Genomic DNA, 17,569 nt, shown 5'->3' on the forward strand with positions numbered 1-17,569 from the left:
TTCTTAGATTTTCTGAGTTATTCTAAGAAACGTTCCAATCCTTATAGAAAATCTGAGAAATTTTTCCACCACGGATATTTATTTTGTTAAGATAATATTGTTATTTTAACAATTAATATTATGGCAATTTCTTTTTCGAATAAAGATGTATTCTAGATAGAGTCCCTTAATCGATGAATCTCAATTCCGCCATTTTCGACCCCATCAATCAGGTGCGAATCCACGACGTCCAGACCCTCAAGTATGGCCATGACACACGAAAAAACTTAAGTAGTAAGACTTAAGACTTAAGAGATGCGATCAATCACAGTCGAGAACGTAAGCAGTCATTTTAAAACTTAAGATTGGTCGCATCTCTTAAGTCTTAAGTCTTACTGCTTAAGTTTTTTCGTGTGTCATGGCCATACTTGAGGGTCTCTAGTTTTATGGATAATCTTGTTCGAGAAGTTTCGTACAAGAGAAAGTGAATCAGGCGCGCGCGAGCACTCTCTGCAAGGATGCAATGACAAAGAAGAAATATGTAGCTGATACGTGTAATACTCATAATCAAGTTACGCTTAAGTTTAGTATGCTTTTATCTCAGTTGCTTGATGAGATAATATTCTGTACGAAATATATTCAGAGTCGGGGTGAGCACTTTCTTCTGACATGCCTCGCGGCTATTTTCTCGCTCGCACCTGAGCACCTAAAGCGTTTCTAATAAACCTTCTAACTTCTAGAGATATTTTTTGGTACGGGAAATTTTTTACGAGCGACTGTGTGTAAAATATAGCTGAAGAAATTAATTGAATTTAATTAATTAAACTGTACGAAGGGAAGGGATGGCGCGCGACGATACGTGATTCATGAAACGTTATACATTTACTACTTAACGAAATTATAACGCGTGGAAGAAGGAAAAGGAGAAAGGAGGAGAACCGGAGAGAGCTTTGGTAGTTTTAGTTAGTACAAAAGTATCAACACCAAGAGCAAATAAAACACACGCGCGTAGACGTCTCAATCGCTTCTGATATTCGTGACGCTGTCAGCGCACAGCGACGAAGAAAGAAGAAATGTTACCCTGCCGCTCGAGAACGCGGCTGACGTTGAGAGATGTGAAACGCGAAAATGAGACGCGAGAAACGCGGAATTAAGACGCAACGTTTATTCATTGCCGACAGCAATCTCAAGCAGCAATGAAATCGAGATAAGAATACCGGACAACCGATCTAGATGATCTATGACGATCGATTGGAAATATAATAAAACGCGGAGGACAATTGCGCATTAATGTATCATCGATGTACTCTTTCTCCGCAGTAAAATCGCACGATAGGAGATTCCACGAGGGTTACTTTCGTCCGAACGACTTTAATACGTCCGTATTTGCGAGACGCGTCTCGCTCGTATTTTATTCTTGCATTTCGCCATGTCTCGGTTGCATACGGCTATGTAAGAGGTCGTCTCGCGAGAAGCTCGCTCTCGCGTCTCTTCAGTCTTACGGGAAATGACGAAACACACGTAGTTTTGCAGCTCGCAGCCAGGTTTTTTCGTAATACTCGAAATTAACTTGTAGAAAGACACGGAAACACGTGTACGCGTATGTAAGCGGGCGCACACTCGTCGCTATAATTCTATTACGATACACTCAGCAGTCAATCGAATCTTATAATTACTAGTGTAACTCGTAACGGTAGTCAATAATAGAAACAGGGGGATGTAAAAAGGAGATGCGCATTTGATCTATAATACGGTCACCCCGGTTAGATCCCAAGTGAATTCTATCGAGGGTACGTTAACATTTATGGCACAGTTTGCAGTAGTTTTCGTATCGCGAACAAGAAGGGTGACAAAAAGTGGAAAGCGGCGTGTCTCGTGGCACGATTTCACGTGCATCGCGGGTAGTAGTAGTTTTTCAACTTGAAACTTGCGAGATAGCGCGCATCTCTGTTCTCATCGTTTCGAACTTCCGCGTTCACGTATAACTAAAATAAACTGATCGGTTTTCTTGAAATTACCTCTTTCCCGATTTATTATGCGATCGATAATTTCGTAATACTAATCGATAAAAATTAATTAAAATAAACTGTGACGTTAAAATCATATTCGCGATAATATAATAGATAATCGAATTACGCGAACAAATTATTCGAATAAAAATATGTATTTGTGTTCGTAAATTATTCGATTAATCTTTGCTTGCATGAAATTATTCTATTTTCAATTTTGTATGTATAGACAACAAGACGTTCGTGAAATCTTGCCATGGACTCGATATTTCTCTCAACGCGATATACCCGACAAAAATTATTCGATAGGAGCAAGGAGAAGACAGAGCGTAACAAGGAGGTGAATTTTCGAGAACTTGAGGTCGCAAGCCGTAGAACTGATACTTGTAAGCGCAAGATAGATGGACAGTCGTTAATATTTTTTGAATATGCAGGATTTAAGCCAGGCCTCAGAACGATCATGCCTCGTACGTTTCTCGGTCTGGAGACAGTTTCTCGTCCGAATCGCGCACGTCGGACCTAGAATCGAGAGAAAACGATAGGAGTACTAATGATTTCATAATTAAATGTGGAAAGGCAGATTTATCTCCTTGTAATCTTACTATGTCACAAAATGTTGGACGAAAGCCTAACTGTTCGTGTCGTTTTTGGCATTAACTTAATTTCTTTCAGTCCTTATCGATTATCAAATTAAATGTAAAAAGAAGACCATCCAGTAGAAAAATTATTCAAGCAAGCAACACGATGACGCTCGAAGACAGGAGGAGAGAAAGAGAGTAAGAGAAAGCGAAAAAGAGATGGAACCGAACGATTGCACATTAAATATAAAGACTCCCAATCAAAGAGGACCAAGTTGCTAAACCGTTTCTATGCCGTGCACGCGGCGGATTTAACAGTCGTCATAGTATATATATCGTTTTCGAGGAATAAGAATCGTCAATATATAAGCGATAGAAAGGATAAACTCAACCTGAGCAAAGTGAATGTTAATAATATCGAAGATAAAAATAAGAACAACGAAAATCTGACAAGCATTGTACACGTAAATATATAAATATAATATAAATATACTCTTAGAGACAGGCATCCATTATATAAATATAAAAGAGGAACTATATATACACACGTACACACACCATACACACACATATAGATGTATGTACATGTATGTGTTGATCGATGGAACTACACACTGAAATCCGTAAAGCCGATCATTTTTATTCGTTCTCGATTTGACGATGTATAAGGACGCGCATTTTATACTCACCACCATTTGAATAGATCTCGTAAGGCTCACATATAAATACACACGTGTACGCATCGCACCACAGGGACACATATATATTTACCATCCCTATTGAGCCTCGGCGGAAGAGAGGAGATGCATTTTTACGTGCGATGTCAATACTTCCGCTCGACGACGGACGCCCTCTTGGCACATTGACTCCCATTGACTTAGCTGCACGTCAAAGTACATTTTTCGATCAAGGTACACCGATTTTTTTCCCTCGTCTTGAGGAACAAGGACGACCAAGACGAGAAAATCGATCGCAAATCTTTTTCTCCGCAATCAACGCGTTTCCGGAATAATAGTAGCAGTTAAAAAAGAAGAGGAGGAGCGGAAGAGGAGTCAGTGCCGTCAGTGTGGCAGTGTCGATCAGTAGTGTATCGAAAATCACACATACGCGAGCGATATCTCGTCTCACACACACACACACACACAAGCACACACATGCACACGAGCTCGTGCGGAGAGAAGCAGGCATGATCACTGTTAAACCTGGCTTTTCGTGAAACAACGGAGAAAGGGGTGCGGAGGGGTAGGAGAAGGACGGAAGAGGAAGTCGCGTAAGGAAACATAGGGTTTAGATTTAGTGTGATACAAGGTACGACAAAGCAATAATTTAGTGATTGTACGATATACTTGATTAGAATTAGAGTGCTAAGTTAACGATACTTTCGAAATCTATAGATATTTACCCGATAAATCGTATAGTTTTGTAGAAACGCTGGGAAGATTGCCATTTCAGATTAACACTGTCTTGGGATCAAAGATTTAAAGAAAAAAAGCGAAAAAAAATGAAAAAAATTTGCTAGCTGGGGGCAAACCGGTGGAGCCACGACGTAGTCCCTGATCGGGAACTCGCGAGGGCCTTTTTTCTTTCGCAAATCGGAATCGGAAGACGAGCGGACGCGTTAACAGAATGGCGAGTGAAACAGGACGGAGATCGATCGGCCGATCACGCCTCGAGCACGAGTCTTTTTGCGTCTGAATTCCTCTGAATTTCGTCTGAATAGGACGAGCTTTGGATAACGCGCTCGTTCGAGAACATGTCCTGCTGCGGGATTTCCGGTTGAGAAGAAAAGTACGAAAATTGTCTGAATTTCGAGCAACATTATGTAACGTAATTTCGCTTCGTTATTAACGCGCAGATCGGTTGAGATTGGTGCTCGGCGTTGCGTTGTACAGACTCCCACGTTGTTTCATCCGACGTCGAGGCACGGACGCGACGAGTTACTCCGGAAGCCGTCCTGTACAGATGCCAAATCCCCGTGCACACCTAAGAGATTCGAGGAAAGGAAAAAGGGAGAAGCGCGTGTTCGTGCTGACTCGTCGTACCCGATCGTGACGATCCGCATTGCAGTGCAACTTGTATCGCTCATGATTAACGATCCATGGCATCTGCTTACCCTCACGTTGTAAAATAGGCCGTAACGTAATTGAAAAGATTGTCTCATTCGGTGGAAAACTGTGAACGCGGCGAACGTAAAGGTACTACCGTAATTTGTTCAAGGAATTTCCTTTCTCATATTAAAGAGTGTGTCTTTAACATGAGGAAGTAAAGAGTGTGTCTTTGTTTGGCAATTTCTGACCAAATTGGCGCCGCGCAACGATTAAGACGGTTTTCTTTATCTTTGAAAAGTATTTTAAAAAGGAGAAATCGGTAGAATGTCTCGTTAACTTTGCTGTTTCGAATTTTTAAACGACGTAGTAGCTACATAAATTGACAATGTAAAGGAAGTTGAAACTTTGCTCTTTCAACCGTCGTCAGAAAGGAAGAAACCCTCATCATAGAACTTTTAGACAATATATAGTACAGTAACTATTGTTAGAGAATGATTCAACAAGGAAACGTAACTTAAGCATACTTTTAACGACACATGGATGCCGATTTCTTCAACCTCCGTGCAGTGTTTCCAGAAGCGAGCTTTTGCAGCGCGCGGCAGCGGTGGGGAAAGTGGAATGGGGTGGCCGCAGGACCATCCCCACCGCTGCCGCGCGCTGCAAAAGTTCGCTTGTGTCGTTATGTTTCTTCGATATTACAAAGACGATTGTAATAAATATAAGATACATCTGCAAATGCAAATGCGTTGCAATAAAAACTATTATCTGCGGCGTTAGAATAAAATAATGCATAGATAAAATGTTCTTCCAATAAAACACGCTGCGAATGAGTGACCGAAGCAAATCGGAAGACAAAGGAACTTTCGTCAAATAAAACAGTTTGATTGTACAGGATAGTATCAATTTTTCAGGCCACTTTATGTACCCAGGTGGAGTTTGTCAATTGGAGGTATGAGCTAATACTGACTTATTGTCGGCAATTAAACATCGACAAAACAATTACTGATGATACCGACACTTTGTCAATTAAGCAATCGCGTGTATCGTTAGCAGTTTTACAGTAATACGCTGATATCAAATGCGTATTGGCTCTATCTTAATAGTCCTTAATTCGCTAAATGAGAATAATACTACATTGAAAAATATTAAAAATAAATTGTATTATTCTTACAATATCAATCGTAATATTCTTGCAATATAAATCGAAATAAATTATTTTGGTAATTCATTTTTTATAACTGTAATTTAATTAGTGTTTATTTCTGTCTAACATGTTTATATACTTGATGAATAAATGAATAAATGATGAAAATATATCGAGAAAGAAGTGACTATTCTATGAAATAGTCAATAGCGATAAAGTCACAGAAGATTAGATACAGAAGTTTTAGTAGAAATATAAATTATATAAAAAGTTATATATAATACAATACATTATTGAGTCAATGCTGCACCAATTGCAAATCTCCACCTGGAAATCTTTGTTTATGGCGTTACTATTCAAGAATGAAATGTGCAGAAATCAACCAATATGTTATTCGCGCTACTTGCGATAAAATCGACGATCCAATCCGTTAGATTCAAAATACTGTTGCGATATCAGATTTTGATATTGCGGCACATAGAACTTCATCTCAAATCGATTAAACGCGTGTGCAAACTGCGCGGACTAAGAATTTATGCATGTACGAGAATGAACACGGTGATATAAAAGGTAAATTTGCCAACTTTGGAACAATGTAACACCAAACTTCAACTAGAAATATGTACACGTCGCGAGTACTTTTTAATGTCAGACCGAACTTTGTTAGTCATTTATAACGTCGTGTGTTGTTGCGTCTGTATACTTACACCGCCGATATAGACGAGATCAGAGTGCGATCGTAAGACACCGTATACTTTAACCGGATTTTCTTCGAATGTTCTTGAAACGAGGCGAAAAAATTAATACAAGACGAAAGGACGATGCGCTTAAGAGTTACGGAGATCAAATAGGGTGAAGCGTATCACGGCGCGTGTGACGACGGACGCATCCACGACCAAGTGAAACCGAGCGAGTAAAACTAGTGGCGGATACCTTTTACAAATTTTTCGTATAGCGCTAGCCGCGGCATTCCGTCGCGGCGTCGACGAAAGCAATTTTACATATTTACAGCGGTGCGCATTAAGTAGCACGTCAGACGTAAAATAATTCGTACCCAGTAATGTAATGCAAAAGCCGATCGTGTTTTATTGACATGTTTCTTATCAATAAACTACTCTTACCTTGAATATGGAACCCACGTTGAACCGCTTATTCGGCCCTTCCTACCCTTCCAAACTATTCCTTAAACTGCTACCCTTAATAAAAACTCATATCAAGTAAAACCTGTCTGGAGATATACAAATCACTTGCAATTTTATCGTACAACGCAAGAAACTTTCCACAAGTTTCGCGCAAGTTTGATATTACTTCTCGCACTTCGTATAATGCTGCCTTCTGATGAAAAGTGAACCGTACTTGGAGAAGATTGTATCTTAAGTTTAGTACGTTTAACCCTCAACAAATTCTTTTTACGTCCCGCTGTCTGCGGCACAATAAACTTTTTACCAACTTCCAGGGCGACTAGAGAGCACATATTATTGAAAATAAACATATTTAGTCATTTGATTATTTAATCAATGCACTTTTTAATTACCACTGTTGTTACTCCCGTTATATTACAAGTATTATCATTTAGTGCATTATTAAATAGAATTTGATACATCGCCGGAGTCTGGTGTCTTCACGTCATCGCGCGCCATTGAGTGCTCGAGTGCAGATCGCAACTCCCACCGCACTCAACGTGTTAATTACGAGATAATCTCGCAAAGTGTCATATTAAGTTACCAATTTCATCAGTTACACACGTTGATTACAACAGTTGATGCAGCCTAATGCAATGTAAACTTGTATAACTTATCATAACCGTGTATTTTTCTCAACTATTATACAAAGCATTCGAAAGACTATAAAATATTTCATTCACACTCGTTGCTGTGGCTGATTCTCTGAGTCGGAGGATACTTTGGAAGATTTTGTTGTTGCCGTTTCCGCTGATTTGTTCTTGTCGGTTTCCTCGGAAGAATCTTCTTTCGATTTGTTCCATTCCTTCAAACCTTCCGGTAACGTGGTATCCTCCTCGAAGGAACCTGTGCCTTCGACGAACTCTTCATAAGTCGACTTCTCCGGGAATGGCCGAGCACCAAGTAATTCAATCATGTCGTCTCTACTCAAGATCTCGTGCTTCAACAATCGCTCGGCCACCTGGAATTGTTCGTTTGTAATAGTAAGGAAACCGAGGTTGCCTGAGGTTAAAGACCAGAGTGAGTCTGGATCGAAATATTGTGGACAGTTTATTCCAATAATTAAAATGCAGGACACTTGATTATGACTGGGCAAGTGAGATACACTTGTGTTCGATCAAAAACGTGAAGATCTTGCTCCTCCAGGGACTAGGAAATTATTCGAGAACACATATCCTCACTTTATGCAATTGACATAAAGTTATCCCTAGCTGCGGAAAACTAAATAGAAACTAAAAAAAAACTGTCATACTTCTGATGTCCGCGGCGGTGCTTATGCCGCGACAACAGCTTCATTCTTACCAAATCAAAGCGATATTCATTGTCGGCGACTTCAAAAATTGCCATATGTAGTAACACACTTTAAAACATAGTGTAAAAACTTTTTTTGATAAAATAACGACTAATCTCTTTTGACAAACCTCTTTAGCAAAAGTATGTTTTAAAAATTATTAATGCATAAATAATATTTTTATCCCGCCAGGAAGAAACAATTAAAAGAAGAGAAGAGAGACCGGTTGAACCAGCTTCTGAGAAAAATATATCTGAGCTCTGGAAAATGAAATCGTAAATAGCTGGAAGGTCTTCTGTGTCCTTCAACCGGTTGAAAGCTGGTTCAACCGGTCTCTCTTCTCTTCTTTTAATTGTTTCTTCCTGGCGGGATAAAAATATTATTTACGCATTAATAATTTTTAAAACATACTTTTGCTAAAGAGGTTTGTTGATTTCATTTTCCAGAGCTCAGATATGTTTTTCTCAGAAGCTGGTGACTCAGTCAGTTGAGTGCCGTCTTATGATTGTGTTCGCTCTGACATCGCTTCGGTCATCTCCAGCCAGTGAGTTCGGGTTCGTCATTAGTTTATATTGATTTATTAGTGATATTATTGTTTAATTTGTAGGTTTTGACTGAATACTTTCACTTGGAAAGGACCTGAAATCCACAGGTCGAAACGTTGTGTATTTACCAGCAATAAATAAAATAGCCAGTTCGGTCGGATCTACTTGACTTCTTTTAAAATTATTAATGTTAAACTCTTTAAGAAAACGTTGAGGCGTGTTAAGATGTAATTAATCTATTTAATAAGTCAGTATAAAAATCGCTCTCACCTTGATTACATCCTCTTTATGTTCACCGAGAAGGGCTCGTGTTCGTTTGTGTGCACTATCGATTAACTCTCGAACCTCATTGTCGATGAGCTGCGCGGTGTATTCAGAGTAAGGCTTGTCCAGTACCATGTCTCCCGGCTTCGGCATCTCAAAACTAACATTCCCCACTTTCTCGTTCATACCAAACTGAGTGACTTGTGAATACGCAATTTGTGTGATCTTCAAAAATGACAGAACGATAACAATTAATAACGACAGAAATATGACAGAAAGACGACGTAGCAAGAAAGATATAAAAATATATAAGAGCGGAAATCATCTTCTCACCGTTTACGATTTTAACACCCTTACCTTTTGCAAATCGTCTTGGGCGCCCGTCGTGATGCGACCGAAGAAGATTTCTTCCGACACTCGTCCGCCCAACGTCATACACATTCGATCGAATAATTGCTCCTTCGTGTAAAGATACTGCTCCCGTGGCAAGTAATGCGCATATCCCAATCCCTTACCGCGTGGAATAATGGACACCTGAGGAGAGGAACAGAGAGATTTAAACGATGGCGAAGAATCCGAAGAAATCACGGGAGGAAATCCTTCCTGGATGAGATACGGTACCTTCAGAAGTGGATCTGCATACTGCAAGAACCAGCCGGCTACCGCGTGGCCGGCTTCGTGGTACGCCACCGTCTTCTTTTCCTCAGGTTGTAACACGTTGGTCTTCTTTTCCATGCCAGCGACTACTCTATCGATAGCTTGCTCGAAGTTCTTGAGCTCAATGTTGCAGTTCAAATCTCTTGCTGCTATCAGAGCTGCTTCGTTGCAAACGTTTGCAATATCGGCTCCTGAAAAGATCTATAGATGATGTTCTGACCACAGTTTTCGTTTATTTATTATCGTTGTAAATAACATAAATATCTATTAACTGATAAAATCAATAATATACTATTTTAATAATATATTTCAGAATATATAAATTTTAGTACAATATATTGTGCCTGATTAAAAAGATATCAATTAACATTGAAAAAGGATTTTCTGTACCCGACAATCTATCATTCAAATATTCTGTTTATATTTCTTATATTTCTTATATTTTTTTCAAAAATATTAAATTAAACATACCTGTAAATCCAGGAGTCAAGGAAGCCATCTTTCTCGCTAATTGGTCCTTGTCTAGCGTCGTTTTCAAAGGAGCTAAATGCACTTTGAAAATCGATGCGCGTCCTTTGATGTCCGGTGCAGGTACGAATATTTGTCGGTCGAATCTTCCGGGTCTGAGTAGCGCCTTATCCAGGATGTCTGCTCTGTTTGTCGCCGCTAGCACAACCACGTTGGTCGTTGTGTTAAATCCTTGAAGATAGCAATAAGCATTGATTATTTGCGATGATCTCTCAGTCTCTTGTCACATATTTGAAATTGACGATGTACATACCATCCATTTCTACCAAGAGTTGATTCAACGTGTTCTCTTGCTCAGAATGTCCCGCAAAGTTCCGGCCTCCTCTTTTCCGTCCGACCGCATCGATTTCATCGATAAATAATATACACGGTGCGTGTTTTCGTGCCATGGAGAACATATCGCGCACCCTGGATGGACCGACACCCACGAACATCTCCAAGAATTCCGAGCCCGACACAGTGATAAAGGGCACGTTCGCCTCACCAGCTGTAGCTTTGGCTAATAAAGTTTTACCAGTACCGGGTGGCCCTGAAAGAAACACCAATGGCGTTTTAAATTACTCGCCAATCGTATTTCATGTTGATTCTACTATTTATATAAAAAAAAACCTGTATTTTATTGTTATGTTTTAAGCTGTCAATTACCAGTTAACATCGCGCCCTTTGGAATCTTAGCGCCGAGGTCTATATATTGCTGTGGATTCTTCAAGAAGTTCACGAACTCCATAATCTCGAGCTTGGCTTCTTCGCAACCGGCTACATCTCTAATATCGCGTAGTGCAAGTCAAATTTGTAAGTCATAGTACGTGCGTATATATTAAATTCATATTAATGTATACGTAACAATAGCGTAACGAGCACTCACTTAAATCGGACACCAATATCCTTCGAATTAATCAGCTTCGCGGTTGAATCCATAACAGCGCCAAAAAGCCCACCTTTCTTCCCACCCTTACCACTCATTACTTCTGCAGATCTTCGAATCAAGTAAAAGAGGAATCCTAAAACATAATTCAACAACAATTGCAATGCTCGCGTGAAAGTATGCGCTTTGCTGTTGCGATAAATAGCAAGATTAACAATTAACAATTAGTTGTTGCTCACCCCACATGAGAATTTGTGGCAGATACATCAGTAGATTCGAGCTCTCAAACTCATTCTTGTAAATGACAGGGATATAATTTTCGGGTCCCATGTTTAATTCTAACTGTGCGTTTTCCAAATTTCTCTCGAACGTATCGGTACTTCCAATATTGAACCACAATATATTCTATAAAAAAAATATGAAAAACGTAACAAATATAAGCGCACTTCGTTTATATATTTTAATAATAATAGAAATGGCTAATGCTGCAATTGACAAACACTTACAGAACCATCGACAGTATTTCCTTGCAGGAGTTTCACGCGCACCCATTTCTTATTTACTACTTCTAACCTTTCGACGATACCTTTACTCAAATAGCTAAAAATTTGGAATAAAATATCTTAGCACGATTGTATTAATTTATACAGATTTGTAAATACCGAATATTAACATTTTTCAGAGTGTACGAGTGAACAATTAACATAATCATTAGAAATGCAATAAAAAGAAACCTTACTCACTTATATGTGAACTCTCTCCATGTGATTTCTTTCTGATTAAAATCTTGTGAAAAGATGTATGCAAGCAGGCCGGCTACGCTAAATGCACTCAGTATCATGAACGTTTTATCTTTGCTTTCGCCTTCGAACGGTTTACCACCCCCTGGACCACCACTGAATGGAAATGACTGTTTAAATGACCATTCAAAATTACCTTTGGAACTAGACGAAGACTTAGATGAAGAAGGACTTTGTGTACTAGCTTTTTTATTTGATGCTTCTTTCGCCTTCTTGCCACCATTTTCAACATTTTTGGCCTCACCTATACGTACAATATTGCTACATCAATTTTAATTAATTATGCATATAAAAACCATGCAAGAATAATAGAACTAAATAGGTAATATGGGCCAGGTGTAAAGATTATGACTATGATTATGACGCTTGTCAGGTAAATGTGCCCGAGTATAAGTACAAAGCATATCGTCAAGAACCTGGTTTAAAAAACTTTTCAAATCCTTTAGGCGGTTGTTTGCAGAATGCTCTCCATTTTTGTTGCAACTGTTCGATCGTAGACAACGTTGTACCATTCTTAAGCAATGACAAATGTCGCCTCAGCTGCAAGAACATGTCTTCTTAATTTAATTGCAGTTTAATGTCAAAGAGATATATAATAAAAATGATGATACGTCAATATCATGATTCTAATTGCTTCAAGTGCCAGGTGATATAAAAACAACGCTATGTGTTTGAGAACACGCGAGTTAGGCTGGTAGGTTCGCGGTGAGATGGACCTCACAATGGGCAAAAAGAAATGATTCGCAGCGCGTGTAATTTTATGAGTTCGTCTTTATTATTAGGAGTGTGATTTAGTTTTGAGGGTTTTGCAATAAATGGCTGTAGTGTCAGTTTGTTCCAATAGCTGTTTCCGATAACTGTTGTTTCTTACAGTGTTGACATTATCCACGACATTTAGTAGCATTATAGCAATAGATGCAATAACGGTCGTGTTTATATCATCGTAAAAATGCAACTTCCGAAACAGCATTTTCGACATGCGTTGCTTTTGTTTTTTAATCAAAACAAAACTGCGGCTGACGGTTATAGAATTCTTGTGGAAACTTATGGTGATTCTGCCCCATCAATTAAGACGTGTGAATACTGGTTTAGACGCTTTAAAAGTGGTCATACTGATGTGAAGGACAAAGAACGCTCGGGACAACCAAGAAAGCTTGAAAATGCAGATTTGCAAGCATTATTGCACGAAAATCCAACAGAATCCACTTCAGAACTTGCCAGAGCATTAAATGTTGATCGTACAACAGTTACCAAACGTTTACATGAAATGGGAAAAATTCAGAAAGAAGGGAAATGGGTTCGACATCAATTATCGGAAAGTGCCATTGCGAACCGGTTGAACATTTGCATTTCGTTGATCGCCAGGCAAAAGAAGAAGAGTTTTTTGTCTCGGATCGTTACTGGGGATGAAAAGTGGATCTATTTTGATAATCCGAAACGCAGAAAATCATGGGTGGATCCAGGCGAACCATCAACATCCACTCCGAGACGCAGTATTCACGGTTCAAAAGTAATGCTCTGTATTTGGTGGGATAGTGTACTATGGGCTGTTAAATCCGCATGAGACTGTCACGGCTGATCGTTATCGACACCAATTGTACAAGTTGAAGCAAGCATTGGACCAAAAGCGACCAGCAATTGCGAGTAAACGACGGAAAGTGATTCTTCTTCGTGACAACGCTCGACCTGACGTTGCGTTATCAGTGAAACAAACACTATTAGAGCTCGAATGGCAAGTCTTCTCCGGACATTGCTCCATGCGATTATTATTTGTTCCGGTCGATGCAACACGCTTTAGAGGATACACACTTTGATAATTTCGAAGAAGTGCGGAAATTCGTCGACGAATGGATCAACTGAAAAGAAGAGTGATTTTATCGTGGTGGAATCCATCCCTTGCCAGAAAGATGGGAAAAAGTGATAGAAAACGAAGGAAAATATTTTGATTAAGGTATTCATTCATTATCATATTTAAATACATGCGTTTTTGAGCAAAAAAACCCTCAAAACTAAATCACACCCCTAATAATAAAACGCCGTATGTACACTGTTTTACACGCTGATGCACGGTGAACACTCAGATCGCCGGAGCGGTTCACTCGGCACGTCGTTTCATGTAAGAAGTTTTTGTCTCCGAGTGTTCCCGAAGGTTCGAGAAGCACCGAGATCGCGGCACACGGGCTCTCCCGGTGTTATTGACACGTCAAGCGCCGCGAATGAATATTAATATTATATAAGATTAATGAGACGTCCGAGAATTGCACTGAGCACTTCCGTGAGCCGTACACCATGAGAGACTATCCATTGAAGAAGCCTAAAATGATACGAGCGCGCACTTTCGATGCTAGCCCTCGGCCGGTGTAACGAACACTGATCGGTAATCGCGAGGTAGTCGCAACACTACGAGATGTGATCCCAATTGCTTCAAACGCCGAGTGCTCTTTACGAAATTGCAATCATGGATAGTTGTTGCACGAGATTATGCAAACTGCGTATTGCAATGTGATCTCTAACAATAGACGATGAAAACGTAGAGGCACTACAAATACGCGTCACATTTAAAAATAAAAAGATATTTCATTTATAAACATGTTTAAAACGTAAGCCGGACATAGTTGACAACGTCATACATACAAAGCAAAATACATTGAATGCACGGAACACGCAAATGGGTGTCAGATGACGATGTCATCCTGACATTATCGGGGAAATATAGCAACACCTCCAGGAACGCGTAACATCGCCACGATTATATCATAAATAAGCTGTTATAGATAGGTTATGTTACCTGAGCGGTGTCGAAATAACCTCTCTGAGCAGACTTCAGAATGAGTTTCTCCAGTTTATTAGCCGACGAGAGCAATTGGTGTGCCATGCTTGTTGTACGTTACTTGGCCCTCGTGAACACAAAATTTAGTTTTGGTTATTTCACCTCTCGCCTGTTGAATCTCAAAATATAATAGATTATCGGCCACGAGTAAGCATCTCAGTTATCATCGACCACGGTCTTACATACAGGTCTGAAAACTACCTCTAATTTCAGTGGTGGGAGTATGGCCGCTTTTTGAAGACACATTTAGTTTCTAGCATAACCACTACTCGTCGCTGTCATCGATGTCCGCAGATAAATATAACCTGAAAAACCGGAGATAAGAACCCACGTGTGTTCATGACTCTTATTGAAAAACGGTTATTGACTACAAAAATTATCGAAACGTTTATTGAAATGACGAAATGGTGTGCGGTACCGAATTGCAAGACCGGCAGTGGAACCGAGCAGAAACGTTCTTTATTTCAAGTGCCGAAAGACATTGTTGCTTGGAAAAAGTGGGAAAAAGCTATTACCCGCAAAAATAAAATAAAAAGATAAAGGACAGATTTAAACATAAAATCCTGATGGAAAAAATATAATAAAATTTTGCTAAAATGTATTTGAAAATCTCTATCAATTGATCCCGGTTCATTATCATTTCATCGTAAATTTTCAAACTTTTGGAATATTAGATATAAAATTTATAATAAAATACGAAAATTTATAATAAAATATAAAAATTTATGATGAAATGTTAATGAATCGAGGTCAATTGACAGAGAGTTTCAAATACATTTCAACAAATTTTATTACATTTTTTCCATCACGGAAGGATTCGTTTTTATTCACACTTAATTTTGAGAATAAAAACTCAATTTTATTTCATATACATATTTCACTAATTCATTTATAGTCTTAAATTATTTAAAGCGTTATTAATTTATCATATTGTTTTGTGAAGACTGCGAGTGGAATAAAGACAGATATTCCCCCGGCCTCCGACGTCCCTCGTCGCCCGGCGAACATCGATCGCAACGCCTCTAGTGGCTACTAAAGAAATAAAAAGTGACACACAAAATGATCCATCTCCACCTCTGAAGTTTCCAGACCTGTATGTAAGACCGTGTCATCGACAAATCCCGGCCATAGACAGGTCGGCTCACGAGAGCAAGTGAGCAACAGCATCATATATTGGTTCAGGGTTCTTGATTCACACTAGAGAGGGAGAGAGTGGCGAACTGGGTCATCTAGTGACTTTACAAACCGGAAAACAATAATACCCTCTACTGAGATTTTCAGAAATTAAATTTACTTTTCACCTAACCTTTTAACAACATTTTACGCGATGCAACACAATGCAACTGAGCGTATCGTAATCGGAAAAAAGACACATTTTATAGATACTTGCGTAAATTTATATAAAGAAAACGTTATATAGAAATATCACATAAGGAAGAAGTAACCTTCAAAACATTTTGGAGTTAAAGAAATATATATTTTATTGAAAAAATGAAACAACTGTCGGAAGAGAGAACAAAGCTGGTACTTGAAAAATTAACGAAATAGTGAGTAATTTTATTATATAGTTTAATTTAGTTAGTTTAATTAGTTAAACTAATAATGAATTTACAAAAATTCAATTGTTGCAGCATTGGCACCAATGTAAAAAACTTAATAGATCGATCGGATGGGATGTATTGTTTCCGAGAAAAGAGTGATAGAGTGTATTATGTATCAGAGAAAGTTTTATCATTAGCAAATAATGTGGGACCCGATCAATTGCTGAGTTTCGGCACCTGCTTTGGTAAATTTACAAAATCTGGAAAATTCAAGCTACACATCACCGCATTACACTATCTAGCACCTTACGCACAAGTAAGTACTTGTGAACATATATTCACAGGCAGAATGAGGAATATAATTTAATAAGAAATATAATCATGACAAATTTTATTTTTAAGCATAAAATTTGGTTGAAATCTTCGGCGGAGCAACAATTCTTATATGGACATCATGTTCAAAAATCAGGACTTGCTCGTGTAACGGAAGGCACTTCGCAATATCAAGGCGTCGTTATATTCTCCATGAATGATTTGCCACTGGTATGCATCCCATTGAATTTATAATCTTTGATATTGCTACATGTAATCGAGATAACAAGACAAAAATGCGTTTGTAACACTTGTTGAATCTGTCATCAGGGATTTGGTGTTGCTGCGAAAAGTACGGCAGATTGCAAGGATGCAGATCCTATGGCGACGATCTGTTTTCATCAAGCAGACATCGGAGAATACATTCGTTCGGAAGACACGTTATTGTAACGTTAAAGAATGTATCTCCGTTTTCGAAAGTTTGCGCGTAATTTATCTACTTTGGTTCACGAACTACTTTGTAAAGTATCTTGTAATATAGATTTATGTACGAGTCGCAATACTTTTTGTAATTAAAAAGAGACGTTGAAAACTTACAATCTTGGATATTTGTGTTTATCGAATAAGACAATTGGATAATCAAGGCATGCGTAAAACGGCTGTAGAAGTTTTAACCCTTCGCCTGTCTAGCTACTTTTTGCAAGAATTAACCACACGGTACATTTTATTGGCTTTATTACAAGAATGTTTTTTAAATTTACGCTTTTATCATTTCTTATACTTAACCACGTCTTGTGGGTCATAAGTGGTGTACAGTTGATAAAAAAAGCATTCAGACTGACGCGTTTTATCCGATAGCAAGTTAAAATTTCATAGGTTGAAAAGAAATTTTCTACATTGCAACTTTTATCGACTGTATATCATGTATGATGTACAACCCAGGCAGCACATGTTAGCCTAATATATGTTTCTTAGACGTATCTAATGTCTAAGAAAC

The 17,569-nt window shown here is 38.7% G+C and overlaps 2 protein-coding genes across 2 annotated transcripts; one reads left to right on the forward strand and one right to left on the reverse strand.

Annotated features, from left to right (window-relative positions):
• Positions 1 to 7,267: 7,267 nt before the first annotated feature.
• Positions 7,268 to 14,764, reverse strand: LOC105279463 (AFG3-like protein 2). Its single transcript, XM_011339261.3, has 13 exons — positions 14,678 to 14,764; positions 12,306 to 12,429; positions 11,833 to 12,133; positions 11,596 to 11,689; positions 11,329 to 11,494; positions 11,090 to 11,225; positions 10,870 to 10,988; positions 10,478 to 10,753; positions 10,168 to 10,395; positions 9,661 to 9,887; positions 9,397 to 9,573; positions 9,046 to 9,264; positions 7,268 to 7,900 (listed from the first exon to the last, which is right to left on the reverse strand). Exons 1-13 carry the CDS (start codon positions 14,762 to 14,764, stop codon positions 7,619 to 7,621), a joined length of 2,436 nt encoding a protein of 811 aa, XP_011337563.1. The 3' UTR covers positions 7,268 to 7,618.
• Positions 14,765 to 15,870: 1,106 nt separating this feature from the next.
• LOC105279461 (60S ribosome subunit biogenesis protein NIP7 homolog) lies at positions 15,871 to 17,168 on the forward strand. Its single transcript, XM_011339260.3, has 4 exons — positions 15,871 to 16,266; positions 16,351 to 16,576; positions 16,663 to 16,803; positions 16,903 to 17,168. Exons 1-4 carry the CDS (start codon positions 16,211 to 16,213, stop codon positions 17,020 to 17,022), a joined length of 543 nt encoding a protein of 180 aa, XP_011337562.1. The 5' UTR covers positions 15,871 to 16,210; the 3' UTR covers positions 17,023 to 17,168.
• The last annotated feature ends 401 nt before the right edge of the window (positions 17,169 to 17,569 follow it).

This window comes from Ooceraea biroi, chromosome 9 (genome assembly GCF_003672135.1).
Source record: "Ooceraea biroi isolate clonal line C1 chromosome 9, Obir_v5.4, whole genome shotgun sequence".
NCBI classification, from domain to species: Eukaryota; Metazoa; Arthropoda; class Insecta; order Hymenoptera; family Formicidae; genus Ooceraea; species Ooceraea biroi.